We start from the raw sequence: 27,809 nt of genomic DNA, 5'->3' as shown, positions 1-27,809 counted from the left end.
TATTGTCGTGCACCACAACCGTGGATGTGGCGGATCATCGGGAATTTTGACAGAGTCTCTTGGATTCACTCCCTGCTCCTCTGTTCTTAGTTGCCTTTTGTTTTGTTTTGTTTATCTTTCTTCTAATTTGATTTTTGATTATATCTTCAATCAGGGTTGGGTTTTGGGTGTCTCTAGTCTCCTTTGTGTGTTCTTCGTTGAAAATTTAGCAGAACAGGTAGATGCCCATAATGGGTTGTAACTTGTAATTACTTAATAATTTCAGTCTTTGCTTAATGGGAGAACTGATGGGATTACAGGGAAGAATGATTAAATTAGATGTTGTGGCTCAGTGGGTCTTATTGTTATTGTTGTTGTTTTTAAATACTGTTTGTGAATTCTGGGTAAGGAAGCAAAATAAAGTGATCCAGAAGAACTAAAGCTTGGCCTGCAGGTTTTGTCCTTTTGATCATGCCCAGGCACCAAATTCCTGTAGTCCGAACATGGTTTGACTTCATCATCATGGAGGCTGCTGTTATGTTCATCAATTGGTGCGTGCTTGTGTGGAGACATTCCATTTCTGGAGTGAAGCTCCTGGGTCGTCTGTAATGGCGGATTTCAGGGAGAGCAGAACTCGGTATTCCGGGATATGAGATTGTTTCCCGGCAACAAATGGGTTGTTGAGCAGGTAGAGCAGAAGTAGAATTAGAAATCGCATTTTTTCTTCTTGATTTCTACAAATCAGAGTTTGGAGAAGATGGGTTCAGGGGTTTTTTTTTTTTTTTTGGTTTCTTCTTAAAAGGGCAATTCTGTCCGTTCAAGTTTAATTTTTAACAGTGTTAATCATGAACTGACGGAATGGGCTTATTTGTTACCGTTTGCAAACCTCAGGGGTACACAGAATTTTCCAAATCTGGGGGTGAAAATATCCTTTCGTCGAACCTCAGGGGTGGTATGTGTAAATTTTCCTTATTTTTTTTAGACAAAGAATATTTTCTTTTCGAAAAAAAAAAACAAATGGAAATGAAATTTTTTTTTAAGGGGGAGGGGTGGTGTTTGGGGTGAGGGGGAATAAACTATAGAAAACTGAATATCACCAGAAGCAGTGAGGGATAAATAAACAAACAATCTCTGTTATAGTAGTCATTTTCCACAAAATATTCATTATTTTTTTGTTTCCTTATTTCGATCTTTCCTTCTACAGTCTCTGTCTACGTTTTGACCTTACTGGAGGGAGGAGAAGGAGGAACGGTGCTTTTTTGTTTTCACAAATGGAGTTATTGAGTGTGGATCGATTTCCTTGCTCGGTTTCGGACTGTTTTGTTAGTTATTAGATTTTGTGTTCTCTCTCTGCTTATTATCATTAGATTTTCCTTTTTTGGGGTATCTCGGATTTTGTGTCTGGGATAGCAATGAAGTCTTCTCTGAAGAAACTAAAAGGTTTCGCACTTCACAAGAACGATGCGAAAGAGAAAAGAGATCATCAACCTTCAGCACAGTTGGATGAGCTTGCTCAGGCTGAACAGGTACTTCCCTTATACTCTGTAAGATTTTCTAATTTAGGTATGTTATCTAATTCTATCTGGAGCTGCCTTGTTTTCGTTTGCCTAGTATGGATGCATCAACTGCCTGCCTAATTTAGGGTTCAACGGAGTATTGTTCGATTTCGATAGTTATTAATTATGAACCTGCGATTCTGGATAACTATCGAAAGATCTCTAACTGGCGACCGCTGGATTTCGGAGATCATATCTTTTGGTTGCTCCGCATTTGATGGTCTAGTACTCTAGTTGCCACTCTCGACGTTCCCCTTTTCAATGAGCTTGTGACGACTTTTTATGATAGAGGTTTTGATCTGTAAAGGCATGAGTTCTATCAGTGGGGGGTGGGGGTTGGGTTTCAAGGTGCTGAGTTGCATTCTGTTTATCCGCTTTATCTCAAATTTGTTTAGTTTTAGGTTTCCAGTTCAGTTCAACCAGTGTGTGCGGAATGCTTCTCATCTCGAACCTTTTCTCTGTCCGAGTTATGTGTGGTCACTTCATTGTCTGATAATCCTCCCACGCGGATGCCCTCCACAATATTGTTACAAACTTAAATAGTTGTATGGTTTGAGTATGATAAAAAACTTTCCTCCACCCCCAATTCGAAACAATTCTGTAATGAGGTCAACAAGTTCCAACTTGCCAACAGGGAAGAATACCGGTGATATTTGGTAATGTGATGGTTAATTCATCCAGAATCTAGTCTTCCATGTAGTTAGAACATGAAACTATGCCCCTTGTGTATCCTATATCTGACATAGCGCCAATCTATCTCAGCTGATATGTGGCTTTTTAACTCATGTATGAAACACCTGCATGAATGCAAGTGGTTGGTATGTGCTTTAATATTGTGCTGAAAGCCAAGTTCTTAGGCCTCACATCTCTCACTGTCCATTTCTTCAACATGTTGTGATCATTGCCTTAAGCATTGGGTAATGGCTTGTAGGATATCTGAACTTTAATTGATCAAGGAAACGTGATCATTGCCTTCAGCATTTTGTGATGACTTGTAGGATATCCGAACTTTAATTGATCAAGGAAACGTAGATAAATATTAATATGAAACTAAGATTTTTGTATTTGTCTTAACTACAACGGAACTTTTTTTTCCATGTTGGTCAAGTAAAATGCCAAGATCTGAGGTGGAGAAATGTTAAGTCATCTGGAGAAAGCATAGTCGTGTTTCAAGAATGGCAATTTGGTGCTTCCCCCCTCCCCTCATAATCCATATCAGGTAGTTATTCTTTATAGATCTCTGAGATTATCCAGATCATAATGGTGCTGGATCAATGCAAGTCAATCCAGTCACTTGAAATTATGTGTCGTCAAATTGACCAAGCTCAAAGGTCTCTCTCTCTCTCTCTATATATATATATATATATATATATATAAGAAACGACATCAGTACCTTCAATAGTAAACTCATATAATGAAATCTGAGCTAGAACATGTGATGAACAACGTTCACTTTCTTGAAACCACGAATCATGGGAACCTTGAGATAATCAACATTGGGTAGAACCATTGAAGTATTTAAAAAAAACTGAAATGATGAAAACCCAGAAAATCTAGAATACATTGCTTAGGAAAGTTCCGGAGGGGGTTGGCGGGCCCATGCCCATCCTTCACTGCGGCCCAGTTGGCGGCAAAACCTAAATTTTCCTGTTCAAAAGAAGATCTCTTTTCTTTTGCATTCTCAACAGGAATGCAACAACAAAACTGCCCTTCCATATAGATCGTCGTGACCTATGTTTCCTAATATTTTCAATAAAACCTTCTCGTAGAAGTTTTTAAACAAAGTATAGTTTTCAATGATATGAGTAGATGCTATTTGAACTGTTCCTTATCTTTCCATGTCAGCGGTTCACTGCTTAATTGCTAGCTGAAAAGCTATCTATTGCCTTTTTTTTTTTTTTTTTTTTTTTTTGAAGCGGACGAGTTAATTTCGCCTCTGATGAAAACCTAATAGAATAATATATTTGCATATGTTTGGTGATTGTGAAGAGAACTGATATGGTTATGTGGAAAGGAAAGTGTTGATGTGTGGTTCAAATTTGATCTGTTATGATGTGAATGTTGATGATGATGCAGGATGAACATCAATCCTGCGAATAATGGCCTGCGGTAAAAAAAGAATGACTATTCTGAACAACTTCTGTTGCAATTAATTTTAAAAAAATGATGCCTGTAAAAACCTATCTTCAAGGATCCCTTTCTTTACTGTGGAAAACAATTAGTAAACAAGCTGAAACTTATGTCTGTTATAGAATGAATGCTACAATTATATAAATTTTCAAAATGAAGAAGTATTAAGGCCTCCAAGAATTCAGTTTCTCAGGCTGGACTGCAGGATAAGGGTTGCAGAAAACAAATGATACGGGTTATCCTGTAACTTGATCATTCGATACCATGTCACAACGACACACTACACTGCATGAACTAGACTTAACTGCGAGTCTGATGAGATATTGCTTATTCTGGTCCACACAGTATAAGGGTATAAAACATTCAACAGGCTCTCAAAAAGCCTAAAAAGTGTAAGATTGTCTATAAGAATTGCAGAAATAAGTTGCTATCCTTGTCACAAATAATGAAAATGCCGATCTTATCTCAAACAATGAAAATTCCGAGCAGATCCGAAATATTGAATCTCTTCAATATCTTTGTATAGAAGCTCAGATTTCAGAACCAGAAAAATTCAAGTAAACTAATGGATTATAATCCGCAGGGAAAAATGAATCAACTAGTAGACATCCTACATAGTTGTGACTCAAAGCAGCAGCAGTGAAGGCCTGTAACCCAAAAGCAAGTGACAGGATCAATTAAACTTAAAAATTTTTGAACATAAAACAAGCAGCTACCCTAGAATGTGCCTAGCCCCTCCGTTTATAGACTCTCCTTATTATTTGTACTTGATATGAATAGCCTAGGCTTGGCAACTAACATGACCTTAAATAGAGTTGAATTACGGAATAGAATTCATGTAACCGACCCCATTTAGTTGGGAAAAAGCTTAGTAGAGTTGATGATGAGGATATGGTAGGCTGAAATTGGTCAACACTATCAAACCTAACAGAAAACCAAAATCTCAGTGACCAAAACTCGACAAAACCATTGGACAGAATATTGAATTAACAATAACTCTTAATCAGATCAATAGACGAGGATGAAATTTCAATCAAATGAAGGTCCTGTGGGTTTGGTTATATGCTTAATATATTTCAGGTTTCATCCAATTGGGGGATTGGGAGACAACCCAGAAACAGAAATTAGAAAGTAAGGAAAAATAAAAATTAGTAACTAGGGGGATTTACTATAATTTTTAGTCCATCAGTCCGATGAACTTCAGACTTGGATAGAAGGGAATGCCAAGGGAAAGGAATGACATACTTAAATCTCATACCAATCTGATGGTCTGATCCTAAGAAATCGAAGGTTGAAAACCAGATTAGCTCAAATAGGCTATCACAGGCACAAAACAGGGCTGGAAAATTGAGGAACAGTAATAATAAGTTAATCAAGCATTAAGACAGCAGTGATATTACCTGATAAGATCCACAACAATGATGGCTGGCTGTTGGAGTACCGCTGGAAAAAGACGAGAGAAGGGAAGATAGAGAAAGAAGAAGGAAAAGGGGGATATGACCTGGCTTCACTACCAGTCCCAACCTAGGAATCACCACCTAGGGTTGCATCTTGATTCACCACAAGACTGCTGCTCCATTGAAGAAGACATTGTTTCCAATTCTCAATCAAATCATGGGCATAGGAGGCCCAATGTCTTTATTTATAATATGTCATATCACCATTACAAGAATAGCAACCCCCAAAATCGCCGGGAGAAGCTTGGCTGCCAAGATAACTTAAAAAGGTAACTAAATTCAAAATAGAAACTTCAAAGAAAATAGAATCTCCTATCAATGTAGCTATTAACTCAGTAGCAATACAAGAAAATAGTAACAATTGAAATAAAATCCTAAAGAATATTGGCAGCATCTAATCTGCCATGCCAACTGTCCATATGCCCAAAACAGAAGCATGTGAGCTGTTCATATGCTGGCCCAAAGGCGGGCTCGAACTAGGCACCAGAACCAGAACCATGGCCATTGTTTTGGACCTGGTTCTGGCCTAAAACCTGACCTGTCTCCTTCTTCAAAGTTGAGTTGAGAAGTAACCAAAAAAGGATGTTAATAAATCCCAAAGCTGTAGAGGACATGCAGCATATACATCAAATGAAACCAGAAGGGAGAATTAAACCTCATTTATGATTGAACCCTAGTGCATCTATCATGAAATATCACATGAAAAACTTGAATCAGCCCAGAACTTATTAAAGAAAAAAATGAGATCCAACAAGAATCATAACCAAACAAAAAAAAAAGCATCCTGCAGAAAACAAGACCACATATTGATGCAGGAGAATCTTGGACCGGGGCGACCCAATTGGTGCACTACCTTGGACCAACCCAAACTCAATTGAACCGGGTCCAATTTTAATTTTTTATGAGTCTTTTATTTTTTCTTTATATATGATGTGATCCCCCATCATTGAGATAGTCAGATAGTGAAGAATAAATTGAATTTGAGTTGTGTGCATGTGCACTCCTCTTCTCCCCCCCCCCCCCCCTTCTTCTTCTTCTTCTTCTTCTTTCTCCCTGCTAATCTGATTTCTGTCTAACTCCTCTCTTCTTCCCGGTCCCCCATTACTACCTTTCTAAGAAATTGAGAGAAATAACTACTAAATGGAAAATAAAGTTCTGAAAATGTAGCTTCTCTTCCTGAAAAACAAAACCCATTAAAAAAAAGGACAAATAAATATTAAATTGAAAATAGAACTTTAAACAGCATTAAAGATGCCCGGTGACTCTACTTTTTCTTTGATTAAGATCTAACAAAATAATGTCAGACAGGAAAAACCCTGACAAAATAAAACACAAATAACTATTAAATGGAAAGCAAAAGTATGAAACTATGGCATGTTTAATGGAGTTTTGTTAATGTGCACCAAAAAGAAAACTTGCATGCTCCTCAGACACAATGATACAGTTCTCTGCCTTTTCTGTTGAAGCCACTTAATTTCATTCTTTGGTAGTCCTGTTGATGACTCTGATGGGCTTTAGGCCTTTAGGGTCACTTGACAACGTGTCGGGACTTGGTCTCATTTTTTAGTGGGAGTGTAACAATTCTGCACCTCATTTTTTTAGTTCAAATGAGAAGTGTGATAATATTGATGCTCTCACGTCAATCAGTTATTGGTGTCTAACTTAATGAAGCTTTAGCCTTAGATTGTTGCAATTATGTTCCAGGTCATTGAGAATGAAATTAGACCGTATGCCTACACTGGCCTAGTTGACTTGGTGGTCCTGCCACCTGCTTTGAGACTTAAGGTGTTCATTATTTTCCAGTCCAAGTTTTGGGGTCATGATTTCATGTCCAGTATATCGTTTTGTTGGCAATTGAATGCTCATTATATGCCTTTTTCTGCTTTCAACCATAATTATTCCATGTATATAGCCCTTGTAGGAGTTTGTCCTCTGTGTGTGTGTGTGTGCGTGTGTGTGATTCAGTTTGTGTTTGCAGGATATGCAAGATATGAGAAACTGTTATGATAGCTTGCTTTCTGCTGCCGCTGCCACAGCAAATAGTGCTTATGGTACGCCACTTCTTTTATGGATTTCTCATTTTTCAAAGGATTCCCCCCCCCTCTACTAATTTACTCTGTAGGTAGTTTATATGTGTCTACTGTTAGAGTTATAGGACATTTGTCTTTGGATGAGTTAAAAACGTCAGTAAAGAATTAGAAATGAGGGAGCTAGTTGTTGCTTCCTTTATAAGTAGAGAACCTGACGCAGGCAAGGATCAACCAATGACTGATCTAAATTGTGCCTGCAGGTAATGGGACCAAGGGAGTCCAATCAAGAAATCCCTGGATTGAGTATGAACAAGGTCATAATTGAGGGGAAAAAAACTAAAGAAAGTGAAGAAGTTATAGACACCTTTCCATACTTTGTATCTGGTGTATTTCACTTAATTACCTCTACAGTATTAGTCTTTGGTGGTATTTATCATGCACTATAAATTCTGGCCCTAGAAGACCTTTCGAACCATGAGGTAAATAAAAGAGATATTTCTCTCTGATTTAGTCTCTTTTGATTTGATTAGAATCAAATCTGGGCAGGATTCAGAGATGTGAAATAGCAGAGATTGAATGTGTATCAGAACTCAAAAATTGAAGAATTTATATATAGTAAACCAATAAAGAAATAACAACTGTAATAAAAGAAATTGGAATTATAAACTGAAAATAAGATTTGAACACAAAATCAGACCAAACAACTAGACAAATGGAGGAATTCAAGAGCAGGTTTAACAGAACAGCTATCAACCTGTAATTGAAACAAAAGGAAGCATAAACCGACATGAAACAAGCTGAGTTGTAGGAGATGAGGAAGAAAGCTGTAGTAGTAAAGCAGAAAGAAAGTAGCAGTATGAAAATGACAGACATTCTGTCCCTGACCCAGGGATTTTTATCATAAAGCTTCCCATAGCTTTACACAAGCAACCAATGCTTGATCCATTATCCAAAACCACTTAATGTGGTTACAGCCCTATATATGATGTAGGACTTCTAGTTCTAGTCCAGCCAATGGTTCCATAACTTCTAATTTTGATAGGTTTCCTCAACCAACTTATTTACCAACTCTTTAACGACTCGACAATCATCTCTTAGATAATCTCTCTTAATAACTCTCTAGTCTCTACTGTAGCCTTACTGCCTTAGTAAAGGATAATCTAAACGACAAACTCTCTTGATGACATGAGTCATTGGGCCCCACAATTAAATGTTATAAAATATAAATGCTCTAATTACCCACTTACCCACCCATAGTTTGACCTGAATTACAAACTCTTAATTTCTTCCTCTAATAGAAGATCAAATCTATTCTCTGTGGTACAAAATCCAGACCATGTAACATGGCCTCTTGAATGCTCCTGCATCAGAGACTATTACACCTTTTTCCAATGTATATTTTTAAGTAAGCATTACAGTTAATTTCCTGCATAAATGCAAGAGTCGAATTTGTTCCCTGTGAAGCAAACTCTGGCTATCTGATAGGAACTCTTGAATGATCTTGTGTCAGAACTTTTTACACTTTGTCAAAAGTAATAATTCAAAACCCCCACAGTTAAGCTAATCACAATAATTCAAATATCTCATCTCTAAAAATCAGGGAATTTTTGGATATGTCTTCAATTGTTTCTCATAGAAGGGTATTCTCTTGCTTTAGCATTGAATAAGTCCCAAATCTCAAGACAAGGGAAGGGTGCCTTTGTAATTCGGTTTCCGAAGGTTGATGTGTTGGACACCTGTGGCCATTTGACCTCTTGGTGCCTAGCCATGAACCATGCTAGCATTTTTCATGAGTTTGTGCAGGATCATTTTTTGCCACCCTCCCCAGTCCCCTCTCTTTTTGTTTTGGCCTGCTGCTACATTCAATGGTTGGTTTCTGTTACTAAGATTTGTATTCATACTCTTTGGAACAGTTTTGGTGTTCCTTGAGCTGTTTCAACTCAGGCATGTTGTCCCTGACTATATAGCATTATAAATCTTGACTGCTGTGGATCGCAATGAAATGATATGATAAATAATTGCTGAGCTATCCTTGTCAAAAAAGAAAAAGAGAGCTGGTTATTGGAATGAGCGTGATTAATGGCAGAAACTCTAATTACTGTTATTCAAGTTCCCACTGTTTCAAATTCTGTGTTTGAACTAGACCGTGGTGGTTAATGGATCTATAGTCCTGTCTAAATTTTGGTTTTACATCATTGTTTTATGGAGCTTTGTTTCTGAGAAATTTCTTCTCCTAATTGTGCCTACTTTCAGAGTTCTCAGAGTCACTGCGGGAAATGGGTGCCTGTCTGCTTGAGAAAACTGCATTGAATGATGATGAAGACAGTGGTAATTGATATAACTTTACCTTGCAAAGCAGTCCATACTACACTTTAGCAAAAAAAAAGCAATATTTTTCTCACAAATGTCCTCATGGAGTTTGTGCACTTCTACTTTTATTTTCAAGAAAAAGAAATTTCCCGGTGTGTTTCCTGAATTTTCTTTTATTTTTATTTTCCTGAAGAAATTTTTGGAGACTTGCAAAAGTGGTACCTGGCTGGATCAATCATTCTACCCTTGAGAATGCTAGTGCGTTGGTTGTCTGTTGGTTGTCTACTCACCAACATTTCTGATATTGGAAACAAATTAATTATTTCAAAAGAGAAATATTAGTATTAGAAGCTATGCTTTCTGTTTGCTCGTAATATTTCATTGGAATGTTCTATCTATGGCTAGAAAGTGTTAAACTGTAATTGTGATTGTTTTAATTTAATGCAGGTAGGGTTTTGTTGATGCTGGGGAAAGTGCAGTTTGAACTTCAGAAACTTGTTGATAACTATGTGAGTCTTGATTTTTATTTCAAAACACATGCCACAATCCTGCGAAATTTTCAATTTTAAACAGAAGGCATTGATTTGGTAATTCTGAAGGCTTATGCCTTTCTTTTCGATTTTTTATTTCAGCGCTCTCATATTTTCCAGACCATTACAACCCCATCAGAGTCTCTTCTCAATGAACTTCGAACGGTGGAGGTTTGTTTGAATGAAATCTTTTATCTGTAGTATGTGAAAAGTGTAATTGGTTTTGATCTTATGGCAGAGTGCCTCCATTACCTAGATGTTTCATTTTTATCCCTTAACAATCTAATCAAACACTTTGACCCAAGTATTTTTGATAAATGTTATTTTTATCCTTAGCTACTTTGTGTTTATTAAGACATCGAGAAGACTCTCTTGACAGTTAAGAGATAAACAGATCTTTAATCAGTATATTTATGCCCAAAAGTTATAGTGTAGACATTTGAGTCAAGATATTAAGTCTTGGTTTTGGCATCAATTGTGTAATAATTAAATTAAGAAACTAATTTTAAATATTCTAATTTCTTCAGGATAGATAAGCTTTGTTCAATTTCCGCAATGTTTTGTGGAGCTCCCTTGATATTCACATCACATGCCCTTTGCGAGTCGGGGGAAACGAATAAATTGCATGGGCCTCGTTTTGGTGCATTGGGAGAGTTTAATGCTCTTATGTTTTAGAGATCTTTCTCAGAGTAGAAGGTCGTTATGGGAACAATCTTAATTCTTAAGTTACATAATGGGCAATGTTCAACGGCATCCTGGTGGATATATTACAGTACGGGAGTCCATTATTGTTCTCACTGGTAGCAAGAGCTGGGGTGAGCCACTGTGGCAGACACCTTAGAATGATATGCTAAAATTGAATTTTGATGGTTTTGTTTTTTGGAAATCGTGAGTCTTCCAGAATTGGATTGTTTAAGTTATTGAATGGTGCTTTCAAAGGTGTTTACAGGCCCAATAGGGTGAGGGAATCCAGTAGAAGAGATTTGATTGTTTTCAAGGTGGTGGGATTGAAAATTATCCTTTCAAAGGACTTGATCAGGTTATTGTAGGAGGAGATGCAACAAATGTAATAAGGTGAATGAATGCTTCAGATATGTAGTTGTGGGGATTTTCACATCTTGTTAGATCTATCTGATATATTGCCTCCCACATGAGGTGCTGTTTCTAATGGAATCCAATGACAACTGATGAGATAATGGATGATCTAGCAAAACAGGGGATGTTTAGGCCTCAGATTTGTTTTGGAGATAGCTTACCTTTATGATAGAAGTGATGTGATTTCGGTTGCTCCTTTCGATTAGTCTAGAGTTGGAGGACCACTTTATTATTCTATTGTGGTTCTGCTATTTTCTTTCTTCTTATACCAATAATCTTGGTACTTATTGAAAATTAATTAGTTAATTAATAATCAAAATTTTAAATGTGCAAAAGTTAAAGCCTTGAAATGCGAAAGGTATGAGCCATTTGGATTTGAGGTATTTTAAACTTTTAATCTGACCAGTGCCAAATGAGAAAATCCACCTATGTATCTCTAGCATTTGACTTGTGTTTTGGAAAATCAATGTATGAAGATTATCTGAAGACAGAAGTCCTCAGCTGGACAGATGCTCAATGAAGAGTGCATGCTGGTTTCTTTCCTGTTGCAGTGACTGCCAGGGATCTTGACAGAAGTCTGCCTTTTTGAGGTTCAATTGATGAGTTTTAGTTTATTTCAGAATTAGGTATTGAGTCCTAGTTTAATTATTAGGTGAGTATTTAGCGTGATTAGATACACACTTATATAATGAAAAAGCAAACTACAAGAAGATCTTCTAAACAAAGTTTTACTTTTCTTGCTTGGAGATTGTTATATTCTGTATTCTGATTCCGTTTGTACTTGGTGGCATGGTGGTTCAACTTTGGTTGTTGCCAGGTTATATTGCACTACTGGTTCTAGCTTTGGTATCATCTCCCCCTCCCCCCTGTTTACTGTTTTCCTGACTAAATTTAAACCTTAATAATTGTCCCTAGGTTTCTTCATACAGACCCCAATTTGTTTTCTCCCTTACACGTGATCAACCCTAATCATTGACTGTGTGCTTATATGCCTAATTGGCAATCTTATCCTCAAAAGGGATAGATGGATAAAATCAATTAGGTACATTACTCTTAGACCTTGATATTTTCCTGAATCATTGAATCAGTTTTTTATGTCCATTATTTTTGGTTGTGTGGGAGACTGATATTGTTGTTGTTACACTATCAGAAGTTAGAAACCAGCAGAGAAGAGAAAGACAGAGTCGAAGGAGAAGAGAAGAGAGAACTGCAAGCAGAGCTCACAGCCGATGGCTTCTCCCTCTCTCTCAAATCTTATTTATAATAAGGTAGACTGATTACAATAGATTTCCTAATTAGAATAGGAAAGAAATATATCCTAAAAATTAGAAGATAACTAGACTCCTAAAGACAATATGAAACTTGGATACTAGACTAGGAAAATAGTCCACGATAGAGGGAGTCCCTCTATCGATCGTGGTTTATATATGTGGACCACGATATTTTAACACTCCCACTCAAGCTGGAGCATACAAATCACCCATGCTCAGCTTGGAACAACTCTTCCGGAACATCGAACCAAATAAGGGCTTAGTAAACAGGTCACCAAGCTGATCTGCGGAAGAGACAAAAGGCATAGAGATTAGTTTCTTCATGACAGCATCTCTCACAAAATGACAGTCAACTTCAATATGTTTGATTCTCTCATGAAACACTTGATTACTTGCAATCTAGATGGCAGCTTGGTTATCACGAAACATCTTCATGGGAGTTGAAACGGGAAATCCCAACTCTTGTAATAACGATTTCAGCCACAGTAGTTCAGCTACAGTATGAGCCATAGCTCGATACTCAGTCTCAGCCCTAGATCTAGCCATAGTAGACTGTTTCTTGTTGTTCCAAGTGACTAGATTTCCTCCAACAAAAGTATAGTACCATAGAATGCGACAAGCTGCCTCCTAGTGAGGCTTCTTGGAGCTCCTTTTAGATACCGTAGAATGCGACAAGCTGCCTCCTAGTGATGCTTCTTGGGAGACTGCATAAACTGACTAATGACACCCACTACAAAGGATATGTCTGGTCGAGTAACAGTCAAATAAATAAGTTTACCAACCAATCTCCAATATTGGTGTTTATCTTCAAGATCTTCACCATCATCAGCCTCTAGCTTGTGATGAGGATCCATGGAAGTATCAACAGGCTTAGAGGCAAGCATACTTGTCTCGGATAAGAGATCTAACACTTATTTTCGCTGGATAGGCTGATTCCTTCTTACTACGCAAAACTTCAATTCCAAGGAAATACCGGAGAGGATCTAAATCCTTCATCTGAAAATGTTGATGTAGATAGGACTTTCCTGTTGCAATTCTTGACTCATCATTCCCATTAATAATTATGTCATCGACATAGACTTCTAGCACAACAACCTTGGAATCCTTGTGTCAAACAAACACAGAGTGGTTAGCATAACATTGAGAGAACCCACAACGACTAACAATAGTAATAAACTTGTCATATCAAGCTCTGGGTGACTGCTTCAGCCCGTATATAGCTTTGTGTAACTTGCACACTCTGGTAGAATTCTCCCCCTGAGCAACATACGCCGGAGGTTGCTCCATGTAAACTTCCTCTTGGAGATCACCATAGAGGAAAGCATTCTTGATATCCATTTGGTAAAGTGACCAACTCAAATTGACAACCACAGAGATGAGAACACGCACAAAATTCAAACGAGCAACAGGAGAGAATGTCTCAAAAGAGTCAACACCGTAAGTCTGAGTGTACCTTTTAGCCACAAGCCAGGCCTTGAGACGTTCAACTGTACCATCGGGATTGTATTTGATAGTGTACATCCAGTGGCATTTTACAGTATCTTTCCTTGGAGGTAAATCCACTAAAGTCCAAGTTCCCCGAGACAATAAGGCATCCATTTCGGTATCCACGGCCAGCTTCCAGCCAGAGTGAGATGAGGCCTTAGAAAGAGAACAGGGAATAGAATTAGTAGATAAGGAAAATGCAAAATTGTGAAAATAAGGAAGATGGGAAATAGAAACATACTTTTCAATAGGATAAGCAGTTAAGGACTTATGAGTACAAGTACACTTACCTTCTCGATGAGCAATAGGAAGATCAAGAAAGTCCTCCAGACTTGGATCGGATTGGGTAGCCGGTGGAGCAGGGTCGGCACTAGTAGGAGGCATGGGCTTATTCCGGCGCTGGTACACCTGCAAGGGTTTGGTGGGAGAGGTGGAGTCGGGAGACACAGTTAGAGGGATAACAGGAGGAAGAGGATGAACATCTGAACTGACAGTAGGAGAAGTAGAAGCAGAATAATATGGTGTATTTTCAAAAAATGTGACATCAGCACTAATATACTGTTTATGAGACAACGGATCATAATTTATAACATTTGTAGCTCTTTTGAGTGCGAGAATAACCAAGAAAGATACACTTAACGGCCCTAGGTAAGAGTTTATCAACATGAGAATGGAGAATTTCAACAAAACAAACACAACCGAACACCCTGGGTGGAAGAGGAAAGAGAGAAACATTAAGATGGAGAACAGAAAATGGAGAGTTGTTATTTATCACAGAGGAGGGCATGCGGTTAATTAAAAAGCATGCAGCCAGGACAGAGAAAGGGCAGTAGAAAGATTGATAGGGGAGGATGATGGATCCTTCGGCTCTGATACCAAATTGGCTCCTTACATCTGCTTCTCACCTTGATAACACTTCAATTTCGTGAGATGGCTATAATACCACTGATACTGTACGGACTACAGAGCTGATGTGGGGCAGTAAAGAGACAATCTATGCATAAACTCTTAATTTAGATGGGGATGTTCAGATGATGAGCAGGAAGACTTGAAGGTTAGAATAAAAAATGAATGCATATTTCTGAATATAGGGGACTAGTAGCAATGAGTGACAAATGGAGTCAGGTTGATTGTGATTATTTGGCTGTGCGCAACGAGTCTCAACAAATGTACTACAGCATTATTGAGAAGTGGGACATGGTGCTAGTCAAAGTTGTTAAAATGACAAGAGGAAAACTGAAAAAAATATTTTGGAGTTTCAGTGGTGTGGAAATGCCATGCTGATAAAGTTATCATTCAGGTATGGTGGAATAATGGAACAGGATTTGTGTAGTTGTTCTGATTAGTTGAGATTTGCTTAGTAGAGTTGTGTTTGGTTTGTGAGTCTTTCAATGGTTTCATTGTTAATTAGAATAGCAAAACACGTATTACATTAATCTGCATAAACCTTCATTTCTAGGTCCTTCAGTCGAAAATCAGACAGGATTTTTGGTATCATATTTCTGTTTGTGGAGATTATATCTCGTTTTCCCCCTTGACAAGGCGTCTGAATGGCCCTGGTGTTCAACTGTTCATTTTGTTAATTAACAAACTTTCAATTTCAGGTATCTCTTATTCCTTGATAATATCATTGAAATTTAATCTAGAACGTTTTAAAATGGTGAAGTTTCATACTTCACTGTTTTTGTCGTCTTGTTATCTCTGTCACCTTCTACAATTTGGTCAATTGATTTTCATATTTAGATGAAAAACATATGAATTTCATTAAAATGGTTGAATTGCTTTTAGAAGTTTTAGCATTTTCTACACAAAGGAAATAATATAAAAAGAAAAGAAATGTAATAGCGATCAAGAGATGAGACTTATATTTATTCATTGGTGCAGGAGATGAAGAGACAATGTGATGAAAAAAGGTTGGTATACTTTGTCGTCATCTTCTTCTTTTCCTCCTCTTCCCTGGAACGATATTATTCTTACTGTGGGTAGGCATTCTTCAGAAATGTATTTGACTACATGATGGCGGCACAAAGAGAAAAAGGAAGGTCAAAAAGTGCAAAAGGTGAAAGCTTTTCTCCCCAACAGTTACAAACAGCTCAAGAAGAATATGATGAGGAGGCAACTTTATTTGTTTTTCGTTTGAAATCATTGAAGCAAGGACAGACTCGAAGTCTTCTGACACAGGCAGCGCGGCACCATGCTGCTCAGGTTCTCCTTTTTCATAATTTTCAGATACCAATTATCTCTTATTCTTTGTAGTTGATTATTGATATTCGATCTTTCCTTTGCTCCTTTTGCTTGGAACCAGTTGAGATTCTTTAGGAAGGGACTTGAGTCTCTTGAGACAGTTGAGCCGCATGTGAAAGTGGTTACTGAACGGCAACATATTGATTACCAATTCAGTGGTCTTGAAGATGATTATGGAGAGGATGGTGAAGATGATGATGGTTATGATGGCAATGATGATGGGGAATTGAGTTTTGACTATGGCCAAATTGACCATGGGCAAGAAGTTGTTTCAACATCGAGGAATTCAATGGAGGTGTGAATTCTCTTAATGTCTTGAAAACTGTTCAAAAAATGTGATCAATTACTTTCATTTCTTTATTGTATGTGCATTGTTTTGAATTTTTCTCTCGTATGTATCAACATGGTATAATTATCAAGAGCTATTCACAATTTGGGAAAATGCTTTGAGCTGACAAAATATCCATCATTGCAAAATTTATTACGCATTGTGGGAATCTGCATTTATGTTTAAGTTTTTTAATTATTGTGAACCAGTCAAACACACACTTTTGACTATTGAAGCACTTCACAGCGTTTACATAATTATAGTATTGTTCCATTGTGTCAAATTAGTTATATGTGTAACTAAACCTGTACTTGACGACCAGAACCTGTGAAGAAGAGAAGGAGAAAGAAAGAAGAAGAGAAAAGAACCAAGATAGAGAGAGAGAGAGAATACGATAGGAGAAAAAGGGGGAGAATCCTAGGCCACGATAGGATTCAGTAGTTCTATCATGGTCTAGACTCACTACATATATTGCACTACGAAACGTACACTTAGTAGGACACCTACTAAGAGTCAAACTCTAATTACAAACAAAGATGAAGTAAATAACTAAATAACAAAGACTAAAGGTAAGTAGGTAACTCAACATCAAACTCCCCTCTCACGATTTAACAAGGACCGAGACTTTTCTTCATGATACATTGTTAACACTCCCCCTCAAGCTGGAGCAAATATATATCAAAATGTTCCAGCTTGGAACAATAGGAATACATATTAACAGCAGAACCAGTCTTGAACATATATAACAGTCGTAGATGCCAGTGAGCACAGAGCAATCTTCATTCTGGTAGCAATACCAATTCAAGCACACCAATCATCAGCAGCAATAGTAGAGAAAAATCTTCGTGTTTGAATAAATCCAGTCAGCATTGGACAAAATTAAGCGGCAATAAATACCAACAGCAATCCAAAATATCATAGCAACAATAGCAGTAACATGATAAGCCCTTCTCAAGGAAGAAAAGTAATAATCTTAACAAGACAAACAGATAAAAGTGCAGCATAGCTGGTTGCTGATTTGTAACTCAAGCAAAGTGAACTTTTCAAGTCTGAAACTCTGGGGTCTATCTTGTATATGGAAGCCCAACCTTTGATCAGAATCTGAAGGTTCAGGGGCTAGGCATGAGAGAGAAATCAACTCACTATCGTAGGAATTGAGGGTGTCAACAGGTCGGTGACTGCCGGTCTCAATCGGGCTTAATCGGGCACCTCCAATTTTAAACCTTGCACTGTTCCCGGCCGTTTATGTAATTGGGCTTTGAGAGTCCAGGCATGGACACCGTGACATCCAGTCGGTTGGTTACCGGGCCATAATCGGTCTATGCTAATCAGTGTGATACCAGGCCATAATCAGTGCCAATTTCTGAGAGTAAGAGCTTCAAGGATGGAGATGGAAATGTTGTATCATCGTCTGCTAAAAATAGGGTTACATAGAGGGAGTTGCAAAATCAGAGAAAGAGAGGAAGGAAGCAAGCCAGCATCAGCAAGGGTAAGGGTATCTAAGGCTTGGCCTTAATTCATACGCTGGATATGAACTCTTTTTAATGGCCTGGATTTGTCTTGAACCACTTGCATGCACTCGTATGCAGAGGGGACGCCAGAAGCGTGTATGCAAAGATTTAAGAGCTTGGCCTGAATTCGTTCTCTGAAGGGAAGAAGACGAGATGATAAACTAGGGTTTTGAAAGGAACCATATTTCCCTTGTTTGCTCTCATGCTAAGCATACGAAGCTGGTGACGGACTGGCGGTGGCTACGACCTACAGAGACGTTAGATATGGTTTGCTACAGGATACAAAATCGATTCCGTCTTAGCCTAGTCTCTTTAGGGTTTCGCCTTCAAGAAGCTGGAACAGGGAGGGAGACTAGAGAGAGAGTAGTGAGAGAGAAATTGAAATTGTTGAGTTTAAGGGTATTTTTTTCTTTCTGGTATTTTCGGATCTACTTCCCAGCCTTACTATAGAGTCGTGGGGTTCAGGGGTATACTTGTCTTTTTGTACTTATTTTATTTCGTGGTTCATTTGCTTAATAGTGTAAACCCACCTACACTTCATCAGGTCCTTACCAAGAGGTGAATCCACCAAACTCCAAGTATTACGAGTCAAGAGAGCATCCATTTCCACATCCATGGCATGTTTCCACTTAGGAATAGTAAGAGCCTCAATATGAGTCTTGGGAATAGTGTAAGTAGACAAAGATAGAGCAAAACGATGATACGAAGCGAGAAGATGGGACAGAGAGACAAATTTGTCAATAGGGTACTTAGCTAATGATTTTTTAGTGCAGGAGCATGTACCTTTACGTACTGCAATAGGTAAGTCATCAGTAACAACTAACAACAGATAAATCAGCAGGAACAAGAGGACTAGGATCCGCACCAGAGGTTGAAGATGGTACATGTAGTGATGGAGATGGAGCAGTAACAATTGTACTAGGCTGCCCCCAATGTCTTTTTGCACTGATAAACCTGCAGTTGTGGGGTAGGGGTAGGTACAATAGAAGGAATGGGTGGTGGTTCAGGATCAGCCCACGTGTCCCCAGACAAGGTAGGCTGAGTAGAGAAATAGGAGGTGCCCTCAAAGAAGGTCACTTCAGCACTAATAAACTGTTTCCAGGTAACTGGGTCATAACACCGGTAACCTTTCTGAGTACGAGAGAACCAAGCATGTTGAAGTGGATTGTCACTTTGTTCGAAGTGCAACATTGAAGAAACTGATTGAGACTCCCTTTATTCCTTCGTCAGATCAGCTTGCTGATGTGTTCACTAAGTCCTTGTTTGCTTCTAGTTTTCGTCATTGTTGTAACAAGCTGAGCATGGGTGATATATATGCTCTAGCTTGAGGAGTGTTATTTAAGGGTATTTTTGTCTTTCTAGTATTTTCAGCTCTACTTCTCAGCCTTACTGTAGAGTCATGGGGGTTCAGGGGTATACTTGTCTTTTGTATTTATTTTATTTCATGGTTCATTACTATAAATATAAGGGAGCAGTCCTGCAGCTGTGTATTCTGTCCAAGCCGCAGGCTGTCCTCTTCTCTTGGGTAGTGTGCTTCTTCTCTTCCTCTCTTCTTCTCCTCTCTCTCTAATCTGATTGCAAGGTCTTGATATTGTAACAGAAATAATGACTGAAGAGACAGGCTGTCATTGTACACTGTAGTGGGGAGTAGGTGAGGGTAATATAAAATAAAAAACATGAATTGAGGTGAGGTGGTGGGGCAAGAGTGCAGTACTTGTTGATTTTAATTCATTAAATTTACTATATACTATATTATATGGCTTCCATGATGTATAGATAATATATTATATTATATTCGGTCAATCAATACAACATATTATATATATCAACATATGTAAGGAGTATTCGGTCGGGTCAGTTAGGCGACCGTCAAGCTCGTCATCTACACCGTGAATGACCGAATAATAATCGGTCGGTTCTCAAGCCCGACACGTTTATTATTCGGTCATGTCAGTTTCAGGTTTTGATCGATCGGGACACAGATTGGTCGTACCGGTGCAGGCCTGGAATTGACACCCCTAGAGGAATGCACCTGGAAACAAGGAAGAAGGAACACTGGAAAAAGAAATACCATTAAGCAGAATTTTTTTTTAAAAAAAAGAGGTAAATTATTTATTCGCAGGACAGAATAGATCCTCACAGGAACAGTAGTAGCAGAATAACCAATCTTCATATACAAGAACAGTAATTTTCATGTTTCAATAACCAGGGTTTCATTCATCTTCTTCATGGCTCTGATACCATGTAACTAAAGCTGTACTTGACCAGAACCTGTGAAGAAGAAGAACAGAAGAGATCCGAGACATAGAAAGACGATAGGAGAAAAGGGGGGGGGGGGAGGGAGGGAATTTTAGGCCACAATAGAATTCAGTAGTTCTATCGTGGTCTAGTCTCACTACATATATTGCATTATGAAACCCACTCCCTACTAAGAGTCAAAGTTTAATTACAAGCAAAGATAAGTAAATAACTAAATAACAAAGACTAAAGGCAACTCAACATCAAAGTCCCCTCTCTCTCACAATTTAATAAGGACCAAGATTTCTCGACACAGTACTTTTTAACAATATGGAATGGCAAAACAGGATTCATATAGCCAACCACGATTAACTGGTACAAGGCTTAGTTGGGTAGAAAAAATATGTAGTGTTAAAGCTACAAAAATTATTGCTTAACGATAACAAGGCAGACTAGGTTAATACTTTGAAAAAGGAAGGTGTGACTTAGGTCTTTGCAATCACTAGAGTTTTTTTCTGTATAATTTTAATATTTTATACAGTGGAGGGACTGTACACACATTGATTCATCGTACTACATTAAAGTCTAAATTATCATCTGTAATAAGAGAAACAAATTCATTAGATGAAAGTACTTATTTCACATGTCTAAGACTTTGAGAGTTGACTTATATAGTCTTCTATTTTAGTTGAATTTCATGAGCTTTTCTTAGTTATTTTGTATCTTTAATATTACTTCAGAAAAGGAATAGTTGCTTTAAGTGGTATGTAACTGGTATTTGAGTGTGTAGGGTTATCTGTATTCTCTTGCATCATAAAAATTTAGAATTTAAGTGTCTAAGATCTGTTTTTCTTCAACCAAGTCCTGTGTAGGTGCTCATTTGGGTAGATATGTGACATATTTTGATGCGAATGCTAGTCTAGTTATCTTCCTTACTGCTGTGATATTGATCCATAAATTACATGTTAGTGCATCTGAATGGATTTTCATTCATATGTTGCTTTAATAGTTCTTATGCCTTTTTTTAAGGTTATCTTGGATGAAATCAGTTATCCTTATTATGGCTATCTATTCTATACAAATACTATATGATACTTTTAATCATACCATGGCTAGCTTGTTGAGCAAAGAGCTTTCTCTTGCTCTTTCTTTGCTTAGCTTATAATTTTTAGGGCAAGAGATCACTGCCTGGTCACGTGGCCCCTCCATCAGCGTGGGGACAAATGAGAGCGTGCGCAAGGGCATCAGCATTGATGGGATTTTTAATTTCACAGGGGCAGGGTGGTAATTTGACACTCCTGTGTCTGGGTGCAGGAGCCACACGACCAGGCAGCATTCTTTTTCCCTAATTGTTGATAAATAATTATACAAACAGCTATTGTGGCTTTTCCTATTATGTTGTAAAGATTGCTTGACTTAATGGAAAGTGACATGATGGTTTACATTGGCAGTTGCATTAATTGATCTAGTTTTTTCAAATTTTAGTTCCCAAGGAGAAAGCAGAATGGATTTGATTTATGTTCAGAAATGGTTGGGATAGAGTGCAGAACCAACCTATTATTTGAAAGGGTAGTTTCAGGTGTTGTATATTAGGATGAGTACTTAAGTTCTGGCCTTGATTACGTATTCATCAAGGTTCTGTTTTCAAAATGCAGAGCTTGGTTTTGCTTTATTCAGAACTTTCTTGTTGCTGGTTAAGGAACAAGATTACTGGAGTTCTTTGTTCGCTAGTGTTTCAGCATAGTCATCATTTTGTTGATGTTGTAAATTAAACCTGTGCTTGCATGAAGAAATTTCATTTTGAATTTCAGTTGTTCAACATAATCATCTTTAGTCTCTTCAAACCCCCCATTATTTGATATGTCAACTTGCCATGCAGCTGGATCAAGCAGACTTATCATTTCCACAAGTGTCCACAATGGAAGTTTCACAGGTAACCATCTACGAGGTCTCTTTTAAAATAGATCTGGAGGTACCAGAGCATTTTATATATTTGTTAGCACTTAGCATAGAATCCTTAACGATTACAAGTGAGGTCTTGACACTGATACCTTTTTCACAATTTCAGTCTCTAGCAACTTAGAAATACTTTCAAACAGCTTGGTCTAGCTTTTAGGCACCATGGGAAGTTTTAGTCTGACCTCATGGATCAGATTAGGCAATACTTTTAGGTCTCAAGATTTCTGCCTCTCTTTTGTCTTGTTTACAGGAGAATCTAGACAAAAGCCAAGGTGATCTCTATGCCTTTGGTAGGAAACCTAGCGCTGGCAGTCAATCTGCTCCGATCTTTGCTGAGAAGAAATCTGATGTGGGTGAAAGAATAAGACAAATGAGACCATTGTCAACACGGAAGTTTCACACTTATGTATTACCCACACCAGTTGACGCAAAGACTTCGATACCTGCCAGATCAAGTAATACTGTTCCCCAGACAAGGCAGACAAGCTTGGGTGGACGTACTCACAATTTGTGGCATTCATCACCCTTGGAACCAAAGAAGCACGAGAAAGACTCTAGAGATGATACATGGTCAGGCATTCCCGTTGTAAAAGCACAATCAGTACTAAAGGAGAGCAACATTAATAGTGCCTCCATCAGGTTGCCCCCTCCTCTAGCAGGAGGGCTCTCGCCTCCACAGTTTGATCCACGCACTGCTTCTGATAGTAAGAAAGTCAAAAGACAAGCTTTCTCTGGTCCAATAACTAGTAGACCTTGGTTATCCAAGCCTGGTTTCTCTGCTAGTGGTCCCATCAGCGGAACTGAACACCCCCTACTAGTTTCTGGAATGGTTTCGCGTGTCCCAATACCTCAGCCATCCGCATCTCCAATAGTATCACCAAGTGCTTCTCCCCCTCTTATATCTTCACCCAAAATAAGTGAACTTCATGAGCTTCCTAGGCCACCAATCAGTTCTGTCACTAATTCCACAAGACCTTCAGGTTTAGTTGGTCACTCCGCCCCTTTGGTTGCCAGAAGTCAGGAACATTCAACCACAAATAAATCACCTAATTTGACCTCGAAGTCTGCATCTCCACTGCCAACGCCTCCTCTGACTGTTTCTAGGAGTTTCTCCATACCCTCGAGCAGCCAGAGAGCAATGGCACTGACGAGGCTCTCAAAGGCTGAAGAAGTTGCATCACCTCCTTTGACTCCTATTTCCTTAACAAATATCCAACCAGCATCAACTGCTTCTGAAGTAGTCAATCAAACTGAGCAAATAAAAGGTAACTGATAAAACCTCTGCTGTACTTTATCCTTGAAGAAACATCTTCTCTGACGTACGCTCTCTTTATTATTATTATTTTTTTAAACTATTGGATCACAAGTCTATATGGTAGGCCTCCTAGTAAATATTTTACAACACAGTAACTCCTACTCCCTCTGTCGCAAAAAAGACTTTCTTGTTTGAAAAAACCGACATTTTAAGGAGTTTGTTTTAAATGAATTAATCATCCACTAATTCAGACCCTATTTCCAACATTACTCTAATTAGTTTGGTTTGTGTAATAGAGGGGGGGGGGATTATGACAAGTGAATACAATAAATGTGTAGATGATTAAATGGGGGAAGGGATTCAAACAAAACTTCATATCTTTGTTTTTAAATTGTACACACATTTTGGGACGGTGAAAAACCTTGAAAGGACTATCTTTGTGGGATGGATTGAGTATTACAGTATAGTATATTTTTTTATTACTTTTATTTGAAAGGATAAAAAATGAATTGACCAATGGGAGGATGAAAGTTCAATCGTCCATGATTGCAATGATAAGTTTATTATGGACCTAGGTTACCTCTTTGATAAGTTTGGTCAAACAAGGATTTGACAAAAAGTATAAACTGCATGCAAAGTTGTCAGGTTCCCAATTCTTGTCTTATTCCTTAACTCTAAATTTCATTTGGACGGCCATTTGGGTTTGGATACTAAAATGAAAATTTTGGATATCTAAATTTGATGAGGATATTTTGAACATTCATGAATGTATATGGGTATAGTTTGTCTTATAATGATGCAAGTATTTTACTATTAATAGTTATTGACCAAAAAACTAAAGTTGGCCTGTGGTTAAGGTTGTCTTTGAGGGGTTCGAGTCCTTCATTTATATATATATAAGGTGCTTAACATGACCCTTGGGGAATACCAGTCAAATTGGATTAGATATCAAGTCTATTTTCTTGAGCCCATAAAAAATTAAACCTGAATCCAACCATGATAAAGCCCGTAAAGAATAGGCCGAAATTGGAATTTCCATTTTGTTTCCCGAAAATTTCAGAAATGGCCAGAATATACTGAAAATTTATCGAATTAAAGGAAAACCCCATAAAATATTTCAGCCTTGTGACTGAATTTGAGATTTTGCATGGAGACCCAAAACATATAAAATCAATTAGTAAGCTGTTACAAGTGCATAGTCAAACACAGAAATAAAAGAGAGGGGGGGGGGGACCAGAATATTGATATATGGATGTATTCAACTCAACTAACCTTATCCCAACTAAATGCATGTCTTTCCTCACTTCTCCTAGAGTCATTTTAGGCCTACCCCTGGATTTTTTTTTTGCTCCTTAATCTAAATCATATCAGTACCCTTGTTGGAGCATTCAAAGACCTCCATTATACAATCCGTGCCACTTTGACGTCATTCTCAACTTATCATATCCGGGCTACTGCTAAATTAGCCCTAATTTGTTCATTCCTTGTTTTATTTATCTTTTGTAGTTTTACCATTCATATACATCATTGCTGGTCGGTGACTCTCCTATAAAATTTTCCTTTGAGTTTTAAGGAATATGTCGATCACACAACACTCTAGACAAATATCTCATCCTCTATTCTTCCTTTATTTATAATTGAACCTTGGTACCTAAAATTATCACTTACCACTTTGTTGTATTTCCATATTATCTATTTTCACTACCCCCACTTTCAGTCCTATTGTTACTAAAGTTACTCACCAAGTGCTCTTATTTTATTGTATTTATCTTAAAACCTTTTGATACCAGGGTGGATGTTCATAACAGTATAAATTTAATTATTTATTATTTATGAATGAATGTGTTCATTCTAGGGAAGTAGGGATCGACTCAAATCATTGTGGAAAGAAGAGGAGCAGATGACTATGTGCCTATGCGGTAACACCTCAAATAGAACTGATTTGGGGGGGGGGGGGGTGTTAAGGATCCATGTAGCCGACCCCATTAGTTGGGATAAGGCTGAGTTGTTGTTTTGCCTATGCGGTGACTAGGGTTTACAGGAGCACGAGGAAATAGTGAAGGAACATAAAAGGCACTGTTTTGGGGTTTTGAACTGTAAGTTTTGACAAAGATAAAAAGTATGAAGAAAATATTATTAGAAAACAGCAATGAATAAATAACACATTTAAATTGCAGCAGCAAAACAGCAGAAGACTAGAGAAGAAAGAACATCCTGAGGTAAATAGTAATGGCCAATGCAGCATAGGATTACAAAGTCTCAAATTGAAAAGAAACTAAATTAAAATGAAGTCTCTAATATGGGACCTTCCATATCTCATCTTACACAGCTTGGAAACAAATCTTAATGCTCTTTAGGAGTACCTCCTACTTATCATTTCTTCTAACCCCTTTACCCAGGTAAATAGTAATGAATCATGGCCTTAACAGCTTGCCCATCTATAATTTGAAAACCTGTGACTAAAATGCAAGCCTAGTAGCTCTTTACAAATACAATCCAAACCCAAATAAAAGAAAGCAACTATAGTACTTGATGCACTTTATTAAGCTACCTTGTTTTACCCAAAACACGATCTACCGTGGTCCTTTAAGGGAGGAAATTTTCTGCAGCCTCAAGGGAATGCACTTCAGGTAACTTCAGGTAAGTTATTCATATTCCTTGATAACCCCTTTACCCAGGTAAATAGTAATGAATCATGTCTGTTTCCATCACCTAATTTTACTTGTATCCTCAGTTGAAGTTTTAGAGTTGGTACCTCATTGCAGTAATGGTTTTAGGGTAAGTTCCTTGAAATAATCGGTTGCAAACTTGTCACACCAATAATACACACATGGTTAGACCAATTTCTTGTTCTGGAGCTTTATCGTTCCCAATATTATCTTCTTTAGCTTCTTACTTCTGTTCGCACCTCTGCTGATCTCTTCGTCAGAGCCATTCGTTGGGCTCTCTTGATCAACCTGTAACTAGGATGTTCTTGTGGTCGCTGTTTTTTCCCTCTATTTATCTATGTATGTGCAAATCAGGTTTTGAAAAGGTATTGAGGTAGCCTTCAAGTTCTACTTTTGTGATTTCCTTTTCAAATGCTCTACTTGTGGATCAACCTTAGATTCTGGTTGCCCTTTGTTGCACTTTCTGATATTGCATTTTTTATTATGAGACTTCCTGGAAGCTGGAATTCCGTCCTATTTCAAATATGGTGCTTATGTCTCAAATGGCATCGCCCATGTTGATGGAATCATAGTCAGAGGATCCCAATTTGGACACTTCCATTTTCAAAATAATGTTTATAAAATTAGGTTTGAAGAACAGGGCCTTGGAAGAAACATAGTGAAAACCCGAGGGTGGGTGGTACTACAGTTGAGGGGCCATCAGCTATGATAAATGTGGCTTATCCAGAGAGCTCCCTGTCTTCTATCCAAGGGTTAGATGGGTTAGAATGATTTGCAGGCACCTCAATGTGCTAGAAATAATCAACAACATGCGATTTTTATTTGTTTTTTGTTATTATTCTTATTCTTTCCTTTGATAAAACTTTCTTGACCGTGAAACAATACTTATGGGTGCAGATGAAGATTGATTTAGTACACCTTATGCTGCTTTAGGTGATTGGTTAGTTCTCACATGCCTTGATCAATTCCAGTACAAGACCTCTGATCGTCTAATGATGGGGTGAGGTTGTGTAAATATCAGTGTATTATTTGGTTTCTCTACTCCTCTTGCCGGCCATTGGTATCAATTGGAACTTAGCAGAAGTGCAGCGAATAAAAATACACTATCCATTAAATATGGAATTTTGTTATTTAAAAAGAGAATATTGAGTGTTATTTCAAATATTTTACCTTCATTTACTCGTTTTGTTCACCAGAATAAACAATTTTTCTGTAGCATATACATGTAGCAGAGTGACTTTCATGGCTGCTAAAGCCATGGGTTAATTATAAGCATTGTCAACCACCAATTGCATTTGAATGTTCTGTTGTAAAAAGAACTAAAAACAGAACATATCTCAAAAGGGACAGGAGGCCTCGCAAACGATATTGTAAATCCCAAACTATGCAGTCTTTCAATACTAAAGTTTTGTATTTTTGTTGCCCGTATACAATTAGCACTTCTATGGATGACACCAATGCAAGAATTAACAAGGAATGACAACCAAAATAGCACTTAATCCAACGTAGAGACATGAGCATACTTTGGCTTCTTTTGTGGCAAGTTTCACCAGCTTCTATTAATGTGGCAAACTCCAGGTAAAAGGCAACATTCAAAGTGACAATATACAAATCAATTCTAGTCCACTTTGGAAAAGATATATCTGTGAATCTTAGGGATCAATCTCTGGTAGCACTTTTGAGAAATGGCCATCTAAAAGGTCCCATATCAATCCAATAATTGAAATGACCAGTTGTAATTGATGAAAGTACCAGGTATCCC

General features: G+C 37.8%; 1 protein-coding gene across 2 annotated transcripts; it reads left to right on the top strand.

Annotated features, from left to right (window-relative positions):
• Positions 1-1,344: 1,344 nt before the first annotated feature.
• LOC122671434 (uncharacterized protein At2g33490-like) lies at positions 1,345-27,177 on the top strand. Of its 2 annotated transcripts, XM_043868637.1 has the most exons (12): positions 1,345-1,505; positions 7,101-7,173; positions 9,406-9,480; positions 9,910-9,971; positions 10,095-10,163; positions 15,728-15,756; positions 15,841-16,048; positions 16,149-16,382; positions 22,044-22,097; positions 22,374-23,388; positions 26,945-26,962; positions 26,997-27,177. In XM_043868637.1, the coding sequence occupies exons 1-11, from the start codon at positions 1,392-1,394 to the stop codon at positions 26,953-26,955; spliced, it is 1,944 nt and encodes a 647-aa protein (XP_043724572.1). In that variant the 5' UTR covers positions 1,345-1,391; the 3' UTR covers positions 26,956-26,962; positions 26,997-27,177. The 2 variants fall into 2 exon arrangements, with proteins under 2 accessions (XP_043724572.1, XP_043724571.1); XM_043868636.1 differs by having other exon boundaries at positions 26,945-27,177.
• Positions 27,178-27,809: the final 632 nt, after the last annotated feature.

Source organism: Telopea speciosissima, chromosome 8 (genome assembly GCF_018873765.1).
Source record: "Telopea speciosissima isolate NSW1024214 ecotype Mountain lineage chromosome 8, Tspe_v1, whole genome shotgun sequence".
NCBI lineage: Eukaryota > Viridiplantae > Streptophyta > Magnoliopsida > Proteales > Proteaceae > Telopea > Telopea speciosissima.
Note: the sequence above shows the minus strand (reverse complement) of the source record. Positions and strands in the feature narration are given on the sequence as shown.

Coding starts and splice junctions, on each gene's coding strand:
- LOC122671434 (XM_043868637.1), top strand. CDS start 1,392: ATGAAGTCTTCTCTGAAGAAACTAAAAGGTTTCGCACTTCACAAGAAC. Junction 1,506..7,100: donor AGCTTGCTCAGGCTGAACAG/GTACTTCCCTTA, acceptor TTGTGTTTGCAG/GATATGCAAGATATGAGAAA. Junction 10,164..15,727: donor ATGAACTTCGAACGGTGGAG/GTTTGTTTGAAT, acceptor TCATTGGTGCAG/GAGATGAAGAGACAATGTGA.